We start from the raw sequence: 15904 nt of genomic DNA, 5'->3' as shown, positions 1-15904 counted from the left end.
AGCCCAACAGCTGGTCTCTCAGCCTCCCTAAGGCAGGCATTTGGAATGAGTTTCATGCAGCTACCCCCTGCCTGGGGCCCAAGCCCATGCTGCTTGGAGAGATCACTTGTGTGTTCAGCAGCAGGAGACTGTGGTAAAGTCTGACCCTGTGCTCTCAGGGGACAGGGCTCCCTCCTGCCCACAGGCTCTAAGTTAGACAAACACAGTTTATTGGGGAAGAGTCAACTGCACATTTGTAAAGAGAAGTCATGCCTCACCAATCTAGTAGAATTCTTGGAGGGTGTACTTTGTTTTTCAGAAAGCCTTTGACAAGATCTCACACCACAAGCTCTTAAGAAAACTAAGTAGACATAGAATAAGGAGGGAAGGTCCTCTCATGGCTCAGTAACTGGTTCAAGATAGGAAACAAAGGGTAGGAATAAATAGTTTTCATAATGCAGAGCGATTAGTGGGGTCCCCTAAGGCTCTGTGCAGGGACTTGTGCTGTTCAACGTATTCAATAATGATCTGGAAAAGGGAGCGAACAGCAAAATTGCAAAGTCTGCAGATGATACAAAATTATTCATTAATCAAGAGTCACAGGGGGTGCTCTCAGGAACTGGCAGATGAAATTCAACATTGATAAGCATGAAGTGATGCACACTGGCAAAAATAATCCCAACTACACACATATGATGATAGGTTCTACATTAGTGATTACCACTCAAGAAGGATCTTGGAGTCACAATGGATAGTTCTCTGAAAACCTCAGCTCAATGCACAACAGCAGTCAAAAAAGCTAACAATGAGGAAATTGATAGAAAATAAGACAGAATATTGTAATGCTCACACCATGTACCCACACCATGAATACAGTGTCCAGTTCTGGTCTTCCTACCTCAAAAAGGATATAGTGGAAAATATTTGGAGAAGGAAAACAAGGATGATCAAGGATATGGAACGGCTTCCATACGAGGAGAGACTAAAAAGATTAGGGCTGTTAGCTTAGAGGAAAAAAAGAGGACAGTCTATAAAATCATGAATGGAGTGAAAAAAGTGTTATTGACCCTTTCGCACAATATGAAAACCACTACCAATGAAATTAATAGGCATCAGGTTTAATACAAATAAGGGGAAGTACTTTTCCCACACAATGGCAAGTTAAACTGTGGAACTCATTGCCATGGGATGTTGATGGCCAAAAATATAACTGGGTTCAGTGAAGAACGAAATAAAGGATAGGTCCATCAATGGCTATTAGCCAAGATGGTCAGAGATGCAACCCCATGCCCGAGGCAACCCTAAACTTCTGACTGCCAGGAAGGGAAGACGGGTGGATCACCTCAACTGCCCAGTTCTGCACGCTCCCCCTGAAGCTTTGGTACTGGCCACTGTTGGAGACAGGATGCTGGGCTAGATGGACCATTGGTCTGACCCCGTATGGCAGCCTATGTTTTTATGTTCTCAAGTTACACACAAATGGCAGGGGAGGGGATGAAACACAGAATCCCTAGTGCAGCTTCAGGGGCTTCTAGCCTGGCAGGAGGGAATGAACAAAACCTGCATGCCCAGTGCGCACAATAACTCGATCCAGCCACCCCCCACTGCAAGAAAGCGGCCACTTAGACATTCATTGAGGTGAAGATATATTTACCATTGAAATAAACTGACATTGGAGGCCAGGGCATAGGCAGTTGTGAGCCAGATCTAATGCTGCTGCAGCCAGCGTGAATGTTGGACACAAACCCCAGGAAAGGCACCGCACTAACAAGTCCAGGGCAGTTCTCCCTACTTCTCACGAGGCTTGGAACAGCCAAGCACCCATGTGGGGTGCAGGAGGTGCGAACCACAGCAGACACGCTAGGCCTGGAGGGTTATTCCATCTCCACCTCCTGCATGGGGAGCTGCTGTTCGTTTCTCACCCACGGTACCGGCTCCGGCACATGCGGGTCATAAGTCCATTTAGGGAAGACGCGCTTGTACAGATTCAGCAGCACCGTGTCCTGCGATTTCAGCTGCCCATCAAAATGACACTTCATGTGACCATGAGTCCCTAGGCAAAGAAAGCAACAGAAGCTGTTAGCTGCATTTTGCCTGTTCCTCTTCCCCCCGCTCAGGGAAGAGCAGACAGTGTTTGAGCAGGGATGCACGGACAGTGATTGTGGCCCAACGCCATGAGAGGAAAGCAAGGCAACACTGCATGTCAAACCGGGCCTACCTAGTGGCTCTGTGATGTGTCCTCTGCGGCCCCACTTGGTCCTCAGCTCCACCGGCTTAAACCACAGCACATCCTCTGCAGATCAAAGACAAGAGACGTGAGAAACAGGCCACAGTGGTCTCCAGCTCCCCAGCACCCTGCCACATAGCTAGCAAACCAGGCAGGAGTCAGGCTGCTTGACTTACTACCCAGAGCAGCTGTGAGTATGACGAGCGGCAGCACACTGGCCAAAGAGCTATAGTGTGCATTCACCTATAGGCGAAACAGAATCACTGCTGCATGGATGGGTGTGCTCAGAATACGAGAGCCTCTCTGCAGCGCACAGGACACTTGCTGAGATATCTGGGTCATGTCAACACGTATGTCAGAATGTTCACACTGAGCTCAGCTCTGCACTTCCAGGTCTGAAAGGCTCCAGTTATTGGAAGTCATGACAGACTTTCTTATGGAACCGCAGGGTCCCCAGAGGCACACAGGACCCGCTGTACCCGCCCACACACACACACCACATACCTCTGTTAAAGAACATGTACCGCACTACAGCTGTCTTGCTGAAGATCTTGAAAGGGTGACCACTGAGCACCAGCCGCTTGATGATGATTCTGTCTGGATCCACTGAGAGCAGAAAGCCTGTGGCGATGAGGTCGTGCATTCCTGTGGAGCAGAGCTGACATGAATGCCACTGCTCAGTGGGTCCTAGAGCAGGGCAGTCCCCACAGCAAGAATAAGGACAAGGCCATTACTCCTGAGCCTGAGGGAGAGGAGATGGGCAAGTTAACCCTCTCAGAGCCTGACAGATGATTAAGGCACGTCAGATGCGTGGCAGTATTGGAGAATGGGACCCAGATCTATCAGTGGAAGCTGGAAACCTCTGCTGCTAGGATTAGCTTTCATTTCTCATTCGGTCACCCCCTCAGCACTCACTGACTTACCATTACTCCTTTGTTTAAACAGGAGCACCGAGGCGGGGGGGAAAGTGATGGGAGCATAAACAGTCACCACCAGGGCTGCATCAGGCCGCAGGAAACGCTCCAACTTGTGCTTATCAGCTAGAAGAGAGAAAGCACCAAGTAAAACTCAGTTACCAGCCAGTGGCCAGCAGGGGAGCTCCAGGACCCAACACCAACAAGCAGCAGACCAGCCACAACGCACACTAATTCGGACTATCAACACCTTGCTCAGGGAACACTCTTCAGGTCCGTCCACTCCCTCCTTCTGCTCAGCCTTGAGAGCAACCTCAGCAGCATGGGGTTGTGGGTCACACGCAGCCCCCCTCCCTCCACCATCACACTAGGCTGTTGAGAGCCAACCCCTTGGAAAAGGAGATCACCAGTTCAAATTCTAGAGCCTCGTCCAATCCTGAGCAAGGACGAGCCCTACCAGGTACCACTTCCTCACGGTCCCACAGAACCACATGCTGCCCCGGCCAATCCATCCCCCTCCAAGGGGAAAGGAACTGAGTCCATTTGTTGAAGCCCAACAGCCAAGATATGTAAGTCCTCAGAGTCCCTTCAGCCATCCCAGGTTTCCCACCAGAGACCCCAGCCAGCAGGGGGTCTGCACAGAAAGGGAGCAAAGGGCCCCACCTTCTATATGCAGTTTGTCCACTAGTGGGTCCGACACCCACCTGAGCTATGCTGGGAGTACAGAGGGGAGGCGCGGAAGCGCCTGAACCCACAGTGGAAGATCAACTCCTCCTTGGCTTTCACTGTTTCATTGTTGCCCAGGTGCCGCCTCACTGCAAAGTTCAGCACAGACATCTGCAGAGAGAGGGAGAAAGGTAATGCTGAGGGGCCGAGCTCACCTGGAACGGCAGGGTTGCAAGATTGAAAGCCATGGATAATGCAGAATAGCTCTGCAAGCCAGATGTCTTCAGTGTCTCACAACAGCTCACAACCCAGGTGCTTTAGCCAAAGTGCTGCCAGATCTTCCTTTCATGCCAGAGAATCCCTATCCCCACCAGAGAAGCCTCAGAGCCATAAAAGGTTCATCAGCAAAACTTCAGCCAGGTTCCGACGTTCTGGTTTAAACCATCATGGCCATCTCCGTGCTATTCTGATATGACCCCCAGGACCTGCAGAAACAGCTTCAACCCCAACCAACACAAAAGATTTGAACTGAATTCCTTGTACACTCAGACCTTGTCCTCCCAGCAAAGGCTCCAGGAAGGCCAGGAGAACGCCACGCCTGTATCAGCCAGAGGGGAAAGCTGCATGCAAGAGGCACAGTGGCTTTCCAGCTCTTCTGGGTGATGGCAGGTTACAGCCTGTGGCATACTCACCTTTTGCTCATGGGGAAGCAGTGAGAATAGGACCAGAGGGAGCCCCTGCCTGAAACTCTCCATCACTGAGATAGGAACACTACAGATGTGAAGTGTAACATACCAGCCAACCTGTTGAGAGAGAAGGAGGACAGAGAACAGTTAATGCAGGTTCCCAGCTGTCGAGGTATGAAGGAGCAAGATGGAGCATGCATGCAGGGAGTTGCCTAGGCACACAGGCTGTGGGGTAGAGAAAACAGGACACCAGTACTACCTGGGCTTTATCTACCACACAGAAACAGGCCTAGCCAGCAACCAGCAGTGCCGCAACTTCACTACCAAACCTCGCCTGCCAAGTGCGAGTAACACAGCAGGGAAGGAGAGATGGGCAACATAGCAGGAAGACAAATTAGCCAAGGAAAGGCAGGTACCGCGGCCCCTTCAGTTTCCTCTTTCTCTATCTGCCGGAAGACATGCTTTCTGGTTCGGGAGAAGTCCTGGAACTGGAAGATCCTGGCATAATCCCTGGGGAGATTCTCTTTGGGATCCCAAGGAGAAGTCCGGAAACTCTTGAGCCCCCTATACTTCTGGAACCTGGAGGACAGAGTTTCAGAGACTTTACTCAACAAATCCTATAGCAGTTAGCAAGCAAATACCCTTCCCCCATGGGAGGACATCTGCATTATAACCTTTACTGGGACTTACACCACCACAGAGAGCAAGGGGGAATTCATCCTGCTCGTAGGAGAGATCCAAGCATGGAGAGTCAGGAACACCCAATGCCATCAGCCCCCAAATGAGCCACACAGAAGGGAACTGTCACTGCACCCGCCCACTGGATCAGTCACAGATGAAGGGTCTGGTTTGATGCATCCACCCACGTGGGTTCTCGCTACCACACCAATTTCACTGAGCAAAGTAGAGCATGTCCAGTCCCATTTCCCCATTGCACACTGCCGGTCTCAAAGCCAGGACAACTCAAGGGAGAGTCACTAGCACACTCGCTCCTTCCATCCTGGCATGAAGTTTCTTACCGGACTCTGGCAGGCAAGTTGCGGGGGGTGTCCACCTCATCTGGGAACATTTGATCCAATCTCTCCTGCTTGTACTTCTCCAACATCTGCTCCTCATCCTCATCCAGCTTCTCGTCGTATAGGTCGTCCCGAGCAGACTCTGCCACAGTCATGGTCTCACACTCCTCCTCCACGAGCTCCTCCTCCTCACTGCTTTCCCCAACCTGACACGGACAGTATATACTGTGCTGGATGTGCACAGCCCCCCGCCAGGTGTACTTACACCCACATTCCAGGCAATGCTGCAGGGGCTGCATGCATCTCGTACAATGCAGAGCACAGCCCCCACTGGAGTTTAGATAAGAGAGTAGCTGACTGCGACAGAGGGAGTAATACACAAAGGGGCATGTGGCTGCATCAGACTTTACCCCCTTGAAACGTGGACACCAGCCTGGCTGTATGTTGTGCCCTTACACTGCGTGTCTGGGTGTGGCAAGAACAGACAGGCGGTTTGCAGGGTGGCAAGCACACTAGTACTTGGACACAACCTACAATATCAATCTCTTGTTACCTGGGAAGCTTCTGCCACCAAATCTTCGTCCTCCATGTTATCATCATCATCCTCCTCCTCACTGCCATCCTCTCCATCATCCACAATCCACGCAGCCTGGTAGTTGGATGTTCCCTTGGGGACCTTCACCACCTTCCTCCTTTCCTTCAGGGACTCTGCCAGATTCCTAGAGTGGTTAGTACTGCATAGGCCTCCCCCACCTCTTTACCTAAAGTAATGCCAGACATGGCACTAGGCTGCTCGCTCTAGTTCCCCTTTACAGCTGGGTGGACAGTCAGACGGAAGAGCAAGTTACCTGAAATACGTGGAGGGGTTTACAGCAATGTATCTTCCCTGTGCAGAAATCAGTAACCGGAATCCAGAGACTGTTCACACATCCCTGGGATTTCACCAATCAGCATCACTAATGCCAGGACTGGAGAGCACAGCTCATTCCCTCACAGAGCAGTTAGGAATAACTCTGCGCTATATGGCCATCAGCAGACAGATGCTCAGGATCCCATGACATGCTCTCCAACGATCTAGCCAGCCCAAATTCAGGGTCAAACTGGAGAAGCTATGCAGCCCAATGGTCAGAGGAAGAGGCTGGAAATAGGAGTCAAGAGGGGCCTGGGTTCAAAGCTAGATACCATGCCCAGCCATAAGCTTCTCAGCTAGAGCTCGTAAAAATTAAAAACGTCACCAATAATCTAAGGAAAGGCTAGAGAAATATTGCCAGCACTGACCTTCTGCCTCTTTCAGCTCCTCCTCAGTGGGCCAGGTCTGTTCCCCCTCCATGGGGTCAGGAATCACCTCTGATTGCAAAGACTCCTGTCTTCTAGGATCTGCCTTCATCAGGACCTTAATGACTTCCTCCATCTCAACAGCACCGTTTACAGAATCATCCTAGTAGACAAAGTTGTTATGTGAGAACCCAGCCAATTCAAGCTGCACATCGCAGTTTGTAGCAAAGGACTAGCCCCTCCACAACCTCTCCTTACCCAAGATAATCCCACCACTAGCAAGCAAGTACTCACCCACAGCACATCCTATGCTCATTGCAAACACTGCTCTGTCCAAAGAGCTTCTCTGAGAGGGCAAAGCTTTACACTCTGCCTTGAACCAACCTGACTGCAGGACCACAGGTGCTGACTGTTGGGAACTAAGGCATATTTAGGTCTGACAGAAGCCTACTGTGGCTTTTCATAGTCTGTTCGGATAACATTTAACATAAGCACAAGGAGAACTGCACATGTACGAAATTGAAGAGTAATCATGTGTGTGGGAAGAAGAAAAGCTAAAGTAACTGAAAAAATAAAGATGAGGTTGAACTAACACAAAACCTGCACTGATGGGGGAGAGGAGTTAGCATGGAAATGAAAGACTAATAATGTATGCACAAGAGAAGGTAAGAAAAAGTTATAAATAAGTGTGTGTAACAAAGGGAGGTTAAAGCTGTACTGTCCAGTGCTGGAGGAAACGGTGAGGTAATTGTCCCAATGAGCTACCTATTTTAGAGTCACTGATCACTACTTGCTGAGTGTTTGGCCTTCAGAAAGATTTATTAGACCCATCTGCTGAGTAAGTGAATCTTAATCCAATTCTAGATTACATTGGTTCAAAGATCCTGCAGCTTCTAAACAATTACTAGGGAACAGATAACTCTCAGTGAGCCACTCGAGTCCAGAACACCATCCTACCTGTATTTCCATGTCCTGGCCCTTCCTCTGCTGGCCTTTCGCCACTCGGGGGTTTAAAGAGAAGGGGTCTGGAGGGGCATCAACCTGACTCATCTGGAAGTCTCCATGTCCCACGATATGCACCAGGCTGTTTACATTGAGGGTCCGTCCCCGAACGAAGCCAGATACCTTCAGGATCCCCACCAAGTCACTATCGTGGCTGGGCATAAACTCAGCCTCTTGGGCAAGCAGATAGGCCCGTCTGTCACGGAAAGCCAGGTGCCGCTGCTTCTGGGAAGCAAGATGCCTCAGCAACAACAAAGACTCTTGCTCAGTGTTCAGGGGGAAGAGTTTGGCCTCTGGGAAGCGTTTCTCAATGGCTTTGCCCAATTTCTTCTTAGCATCTGTCTGTTTCTTCAGTGGGAGGTCAGCGATTCCATGGACAGCAAGGGCTAGCAGACAGCAAAGAGAACAGCAGAGTTAACAGTTAAAACTCAAAAAGCCATACTGGGTCAGACCAATAGTCCCTCTAGCCCAGTATCCTGTCTGCCGACAGTGGCCAGTGCCAGGTGCCCCAGAGGGAATGAACAGAACAGGGAATCATCAAGTGATCCATCCCCTGTCACCCATTCCCAACTTCTGGCAACAGAGGCTAAGGACACCATCCCTGCCCATCCTGGCTAATAACCGTTGATGGACCTATCCCCCATGAATGTCTCTAGTTCTTTTTTGACCCCTGTTATAGTGTTGGCCTTCACAACATTCTCTGGCAAGGAGTTCCACAGGTTGATAGTGCACTGTGTGAAGAAATACTTCCTTTTGTTTGTTTTAAACCTGCTGCCTATTCATTTCATTTGGTGACCCCTAGTTCTTGTGTTATGAGTAAACAACATTTATTTTCTCCACACCAATTATGATTTTATAGACCTCTATCATATCCTCCCTTAATGGTCTTTTTTCCAAGCTGAAAAGTTCCAGTCTTATTAATCTCGCCTCATATGGCACATACTCCATACCCCAATCATTTCTGTTGCCCTTCTCTGAACCTTTTCCAATATATCTTTTTTGAGATGGGGCGACCACATCTGCCCGCAGTATTCAACATGTGGGCGTACCACGGATTTATATAGAGGCAATATGATATTTTCTGTCTTCTTATCTATCCCTTTCTTAATGATTCCCAACATTCTGATGGCTTTTTTGACTGCCACTGAACATTGACTCCAAGATCTCTTTCTTGAGTGGTAACAGCTAATTTAGACCCCATCATTTTATATGTATAATTGGGATCATGTTTTCCAATGTGCATCACTTTGCACTTATCAGCACTGAATTTCATCTGCCATTTTATTGCCCAGTCACCCAGTTTTGAGAGATCCTTTTGTAGCTCTTCGCAGTCTGCCTGGGACTTAACTATCTTGAGTAAATCTGCAAATTTTTCCACCTCACTGTTTACCTCTTTTTCCAGATCATTTATGAATATGTTGAATAGGACTGGGCCCAGTACAGACCCCTGGGGGACACCACTATTTACCTCTCTCCATTCTGAAAACTGACCATTTATTCCTACCCTTTGTTTCCTATCTTTTAACCAGTTACCAATCCATGAGAGAACCTTCCCTCTTATCCCATAACTGCTTACTTTGCTTAATAGTCTTTGGTGAGGCAACTTGTTGAGGCCTTACTGAAAATCTAAACACCCTATACCCACTGGATCCCCCTTGTCCACATGCTTGTTTATCCCCTCAGAGAATTCTAGTAGATTGGTGAGGCATGATTTCCCTTTACAAAAACCATGTTGACTATTCCCCCCAAAATTATGTTCATCTGTGTGTCCGACACTTTTGTTCTTTACTATAGTTTCAACCAGCTTGCCCGGAACTTAAGTTGGGTTTACCAACCTATAATTGCTGGGGTCACCTCTGGAGCCCTTTTTAAAAATTGGCGTCACATTAGCTATCTTCCAGTCATTTGGTACAGAAGCTGATTTAAATGATAGGTTACAAACCACAGTTAGTAGTCCTGCAATTTCACATTTGAGTTCCTTCAGAACTCTTGGGTGAATAGCATCTGGTCCCAGTGACTTCTTATTGCTTAGTTTATCAATTTGTTCCAAAACCTCTAATGACACCTCAATCTGGGACAGTTCCTCAGATTTGTCACCTAAAAAGAATGGCACAGGTTTGGTAATCTCCCTCACATCTTCAACGGTGAAGACCGATGCAAAGAATTCATTTGGTTTCTCCACAATGGCCTTATCGTCCTTGAGTGCTCCTTTAAGCATCTTGATTGTCCAGTGGCCCCACTGGTTGTTTAGCAGGTTTCCTGCATCTGATGTATTTAAAAAAAAATTTGCTATTACTTTTTGAGTCTTTGGCTAGCTGTTCTTCAAATTCTTTTTCGGCTCTCTTAATTATAGTTTTATACTTCTTTTGTCAGAGTTTATGCTCTTTTCCATTTTCCTCACTAGTATTTAACTTTCACTTTTTAAAGGATGCCTTTTTGCCTCTCACTGTTTCTTTTACTTTGTTGTTTAGCCATGGTGGCTTTTTTTGGTTCTCTTACTATGTTTTTTAATTTGGGGTATACATTTAAGTTGAGCCTCTATTATGGTGTCTTTAAAAAGTTTCCATGCAGCTTGCAGGGATTTTACTTTTGGTACAGTACCTTTTAATTTCTGTGTAAATAACCTCCTCATTTTTGTGTAGTTCCCCTTTCTGAAATTAAATGCTACAGTGCTGGTCTGCTGGAGTGTTTTCCCTGCCACAGGGTTGTTACATTTAATTCTATTATGGTTACTTTTACCAAGCGGTCCAGTTATGTTCACCTCTTGGACCAGATCCCGTGTTCCACTTAGGACTAAATCAAGAATTGCCTCTCCTCTTGTGGGTTCCAGGACTAGCTACTCCAAGAACCAGTCATTTAAGGTGTCAAGAAACTTTATTTCTGTATCCCGTCCTGAAGTGATATGTACCCAGTCAATATACGGATAGTTGAAATCTCCCATTATTATTGAGTTTTTTATTTTAATAGCCTCTCTAACCTCCCTGAGCATTTCACAGTCACTATCACCATTCTGGTCAGGTGATCAGTAATATATTCCTACTGCTATATTCTTATTATTCGAGCATGGAATTACTGTCCATAGAGATTCTATGGTAGTTTGGTTCATTTAAGATTTTTACTTCATTTGATTCTACGCTCTCTTTCACAAATAGTGCCACCCGATATATTTTGTATCCTGGTATTACTGTGTCCCATTGATTATCCTCACTCCACCAAGTTTCTGTAATGCCTATGATATCCATATCCTCATTTAATACCAGGCACTCTAGTTTACCCATCTTGTTATTTAGACTTCTAGCATTGGTATACAAGCACTTTAAGAACTTGTCACTTTTTAGCTGTCTGCCATTACATGATGTAATTGAATGAGAGTTTTTTTCATTTGACTGTTTCTCATCAGATCCTACCTGTATTTTATCATTTTCCATCCTCTCCTCGTTACTAGGACATAGAGAATCTCCATTAATAGATCCTCCCTAGGGGATGTCTGAACCACGTGCTCCTCCACACCTGTCGGCTTTCCCCAAGCCCTTAGTTTAAAAACTGCTTTATGACCTTTTTAATTTTAAGTGCCAGCAATCTGGTTCCATTTTGGTTTAGGTGGAGCCCATCCTTTCTGTATAGGCTTCCCCTTCCCCCAGTTCCTAATAAATCTAAACCCCTCCTCTCTACACCATTGTCTCATCCATGCATTGAGACCCTGCAGTTCTGCTGTCTAACTGGCCCTGCACATGGAACTGAAAGCATTTCAGAGACTTCTTCTATGGAGGTCCTGGACTTCAATCTCTTACCTACCAGCCTAAATTTGGCCTCCAGGACCTCTTTCCTATCCCTCCCTATGTCATTTGTACCTGCATGTGCCACAACCATCAGCTCCTCCCCAGCACTACACATAAGTCTATCTAGATGGCTCAAGAGATCCATAACCCCCTTCGCACCAGACAGTTAAGTCACCATGTGGTTCTCCCAGCTATCTGTTTCCCATGATCAAATCACCCTTCCTAATCTGTCCCTTCCTAATAACTGGAGTTCCCTCCCCTGGAGAGGTATCCTCAGTGCGAGAGGATACCACATCATCATCTGGAAGGAGGGTCCCAACTATGGGATCAGTTCCCTCTGCTGCAGTTGGATGTTCTCCTTCCCTGAGACTTTCATCCTCCTCAACAGCACAGAGGCTGTCAGACGGGGGATGGGACCATCTCATCTATGTACCTCTCTGTCTCCCTTAGCTCCTCCATCTGGGGATGTACTGATGTAGATTCATTTGTGCCCACTATGTGGCACATTTAAATAGTCAAAATGCTAACAAGTGTTCAACAAGTAGACAGCAGCCTGGATCCGAGATGTCTCTTATGATTTTAGATCACCAGCATTAACCCAACAGGGGTGCATTCACAGAGTGAGGCTGCAGGGGACTGATGACATTAGATCAACCGATCTGCACTCCAAGCTTCTAGATAGCAAGATCCAGTGGCAACTTACCTGCTGTATGGGGGTCCTAGTTACTGCATCAGCTTCCAGTCAAGAAATCTGGAATCTCTTTAGACACCCAATTCCAACCCCTTAGGGTACCCTCTTCTTTTTAATTCACCTACCATAGCTGGGGAGCCCCTGCGCAAAGAGGCAAGAGAGGCAGTAATCTCCAGTGCTGTCCCAGCCATCGAGTGGATCCAGTACAAACAGCAGGGTATCGGCTGCTTTTGTCAGGTCTAACACAGCATGAAGATTCCCTAGAAACACAGTATCAGAATATGGCAGAACGGGGCATTGATGAGTTTCAGCAGAACACAGTGGAATACTAGGAGCCAGTACAAACCCTCCTATTCCTTCAGGGTTCCCTTACCCATGGGTGCCGTCACAAAGCGCCATCGCTGTTTAAGTCGGGGGCAGAGCAGCACAAAACCCTCTGCTCTCTCATTCTTATGCACCAGGGCAGATTCGTCACTCTGAAGCAACCTCAAGGCGTCGTGGGTGACCACCCCAGCGTGCAGTGGGACCACCACCACCAGGTGAGGAGGCCCATCTTTGCTGCCCAGGTTTCGCTTTTCTGCCAGCACCTGGGAACAGAAACAGCTGACGGTAAAACTGCCCGCCCCTATCGCTGCTGGGGCGGGCAGCTCCGGGCCCACCGCGCGATACACCCCGCCCAGCACAGAGGCTCCGCTCCCCGAGGCAGCCCGGGAACGCGGCCCGCGGTCACAGCCCACGGCTCGCCCCGCTCGCTCACCGCCTCCTTGCGCTGCCTGCGGAGCTGCAGGGCCTGGTGCCTCCGGTCCGGCTTGGTCAGGTCCCGCCAGCGGCGGCTCAGGGTCTTGGCGGGGACGCGGCCTAGGGGGAGAGAGCGGCGGTTAGCGCGGGCCCCCGCGGCCGGGCAGGCCGGTTACCGCGGGCCCCGACAGGGTCTCACCTCCCGCCCGGCGCTGGGCGGCTCCGCGCTGCTTCCGCCCCTTGTGCGGCTTGTTCTGCTGCTTCAGGGCCCCGGCCCGGTGCGCGGCTCCCGCGCCCGCCGCCATCTTGCCTCCCAGCACTTCCGCTTCCAGGGCAGCCCGCGTGCGTCACCCGGAAACGGCACCTTCACTTCCGGCCTGCTGCCCGCGGAGGATGCTGGGAGGGGGGGGCAGAGGCGCCTTGCTCCCTGGGTCGGGCTCGTGACTGCGGATCCGGTGTTGGCGCGGGGCCCGCAGCCCCTAGACAGCGGCCCGCTCGGGGAGCCCCCCGGAACCGGCCACGGGGAGCCCTGTCTGGGGGAGGAGCCGGCTCACGGCTGGGGACCGGGCTCGGGGGGCAGCAGCGGATCTTACGCACCATTTTCCAAAATGGAGCGTGAGCCCAAGGGCCTAATAATACAGCACAAGGGGACACAACAACTCTCCCCTGATCCAGTACAGCACAAGGGGACACACAACAACTGATAATACAGCACAAGGGGACACACAACTCTCCCCTGATCCAGTACAGCACAAGGGGACACACAACAACTGATAATACAGCACAAGGGGACACACAACAACTGATAATACAGCACAAGGGGACACACAACAACTCTCCCCTGATCCAGTACAGCACAAGGGGACACACAACAACTGATAATACAGCACAAGGGGACACACAACAACTCTCCCCTGATCCAGTACAGCACAAGGGGACACACAACAACTGATAATACAGCACAAGGGGACACACAACTACTCTCCCCTGATCCAGTACAGCACAAGGGGACACACAACAACTGATAATACAGCACAAGGGGACACACAACAACTCTCCCCTGATCCAGTACAGCACAAGGGGACACACAACAACTGATAATACAGCACAAGGGGGGACACAACTCTCCCCGATCCAAACCGGGGCCGCAGTTTGCAGAGTGGAGCAAACTGCACTGATGAGGTTAGCTCAGTTCCCGCTCCCCTTCTTGGGAGATCAGAGTCAGTCCCTATGGCAGAGTGCCTGGCTCGTGCACCCCAGGCACAAATACACAGACATCGGTGCAAACATCTGAACGTGCCTGCATCACCCCTGTGGAGCTCACCTTGCTCCTGGCCCAGTGCACGTACATGGGACGGATGGAGGAGCGTGGTGAGGCAGGGAAGGAGTGAAGGGGGGCAGTGTCCATCTCTGCTGGAAAAGTCACTGGTGTTAGGCACCATCGGTGGCGGAAGGTAAGTTGAAGAGTTGGCGAAAGAACCTTTACTGCTGCTGATGACACACAAGATGGAGAACCAGCTGGTCTTTCAGACTCCAGGTGGATCGTTCAGAGCTAGCAGTTAGAAAGAAATCATTGCACTTGTAAACAGAACAAATTTGATCTGGAGTCAGACACAGCAGCAGCCTCCCAATGAATGCCCAGCTTACCAAGTAGAGCTGTTATTAAGTACCTGTCTCACCAAGGGCACTGACAAATTTGTGGTTTGTAGGGGCCACCCTGCAGAAGGAATCCGAGCAAAATGGGGAGGGGGAAAGGCTGGGGCCCAGGGGCACATCTGGGAAAATCAGAGCCACAGCTCACATCAGTTACTTCAACACTTTATTGATTACTGATTTGTACAGCTATGTACATGACAAAGGAAAGCCAGCTTGGGAAAGACCATGCAAGCAGCAGCTTTCCAGACTTACACACCTTCCGCTCATGCAGGTTTCCCATTAGTAAGGGTGCAAGGAGGGAAGACGACTTGTTATCTGACTGCAACTTGGCACTCCAGGTCTCAGTGCTGTTTGAAACTATTGCTCAGATTTCCCTGTCCACGCACCCGCCCTGATCATTATCCCCACCCAGAAACAGTTGGATTTAGGGCTGCGCTGAGAGCGGACCAATGTCTCCTGTCTGGCAGTAGCACCCGCTGTCACTATAGAATGAGAACCATGAACACTGAGCCGGAGGCAGCTGAGCCATGAAGGGAGAAAGAGAGGGACACCTAGAAAAAGGTGACGGTCTCAGTCACAAGCCACCCCAATGCAGAATGAGCCATGGAGGGCAACTGCCTCAAGTGCTGCTCAATGACATCAGCTTCTCCCCATTAGTCACGCCTGGGAAATACCCTTGGAAATGTCCCACCTGCCTGGCTCCCCTCACACCCCCGGATTCAAAGCCCCTGTGTAGCCATGTCTCTGGGAGCGCACCTCACCCGACTGACAGCCATTGTTTTAGGTTAATTCTGGCTGCGCAGGCACTAGGTGCATCTCAACTGCACTAGCAAAGCCAGTTCCCCAGGCAAAGAGTTTACAAGAAAGAGGGGCTGGGGTGCCAGGAAGCAGCTACAACCCCCTCTCTTCACACAAGAACTCCAGCCCTTTGGAAACCACGTGTTGGCTCCTGCCCATGGTTATTAGCTAGCCACAGCAGGTGGATTGAAACTATCTACTGCAGCCTGGGCACCAGAGTTGTGCAAGTGCAAGCTGGCTGAGCAGGGCTTCGGCCATTCTACACCCCTTTCCTGGAAGCCTCTCTGCTTCTGCTCAAAGACAACCAAGCCCTTCCCAATCATTTAACTCCGTTCCTTTGGGGTGGCACAGTACTGAGCCAAGCACATCATCCTGCCAGGGCCCTGCACAGGATTGTGCAATGAATGTTCCCCTACCCCACACCCTACAGAACAAGGCTGTTCCTGGGGGTTGTCAGAACAGTGGGGAGAAGAAATG

The 15904-nt window shown here is 49.6% G+C and overlaps 1 protein-coding gene and 1 non-coding gene across 2 annotated transcripts; both read right to left on the bottom strand.

Moving 5' to 3' along the window:
* Positions 1-330: 330 nt before the first annotated feature.
* On the bottom strand, positions 331-13328 carry TSR1 (TSR1 ribosome maturation factor). Its single transcript, XM_044994265.1, has 15 exons — positions 13173-13328; positions 12993-13093; positions 12609-12822; positions 12361-12495; positions 7721-8151; positions 6767-6926; positions 6042-6196; positions 5492-5694; positions 4889-5051; positions 4479-4589; positions 3825-3957; positions 3130-3246; positions 2711-2851; positions 2198-2272; positions 331-2032 (listed from the first exon to the last, which is right to left on the bottom strand). Exons 1-15 carry the CDS (start codon positions 13276-13278, stop codon positions 1854-1856), a joined length of 2424 nt encoding a protein of 807 aa, XP_044850200.1. The 5' UTR covers positions 13279-13328; the 3' UTR covers positions 331-1853.
* Positions 4155-4245, bottom strand: LOC123353330. The gene has a single exon (XR_006574471.1). It is a non-coding gene; the product is annotated as a small nucleolar RNA SNORD91 family (small nucleolar RNA).
* Positions 13329-15904: the final 2576 nt, after the last annotated feature.

Source organism: Mauremys mutica, chromosome 19 (assembly GCF_020497125.1).
Source record: "Mauremys mutica isolate MM-2020 ecotype Southern chromosome 19, ASM2049712v1, whole genome shotgun sequence".
Classification (NCBI taxonomy): Eukaryota; Metazoa; Chordata; order Testudines; family Geoemydidae; genus Mauremys; species Mauremys mutica.
The sequence above is the reverse complement of the archived record's forward strand: the minus strand, read 5'-3'. Positions and strand labels throughout refer to the sequence as shown.

What these genes read in the sequence shown, in the direction of transcription:
- TSR1 (XM_044994265.1), bottom strand. Translation starts at nt 13,278, where the DNA reads ATGGCGGCGGGCGCGGGAGCCGCGCACCGGGCCGGGGCCCTGAAGCAG. An exon ending in CGCCCAGCGCCGGGCGGGAG is followed by an intron (nt 13,094 to 13,172) that starts GTGAGACCCTGT and finishes CTCTCCCCCTAG; the next exon opens with GCCGCGTCCCCGCCAAGACC. An exon ending in TGCTTCCCCATGAGCAAAAG is followed by an intron (nt 3,958 to 4,478) that starts GTGAGTATGCCA and finishes CTCTCTCTGCAG; the next exon opens with ATGTCTGTGCTGAACTTTGC.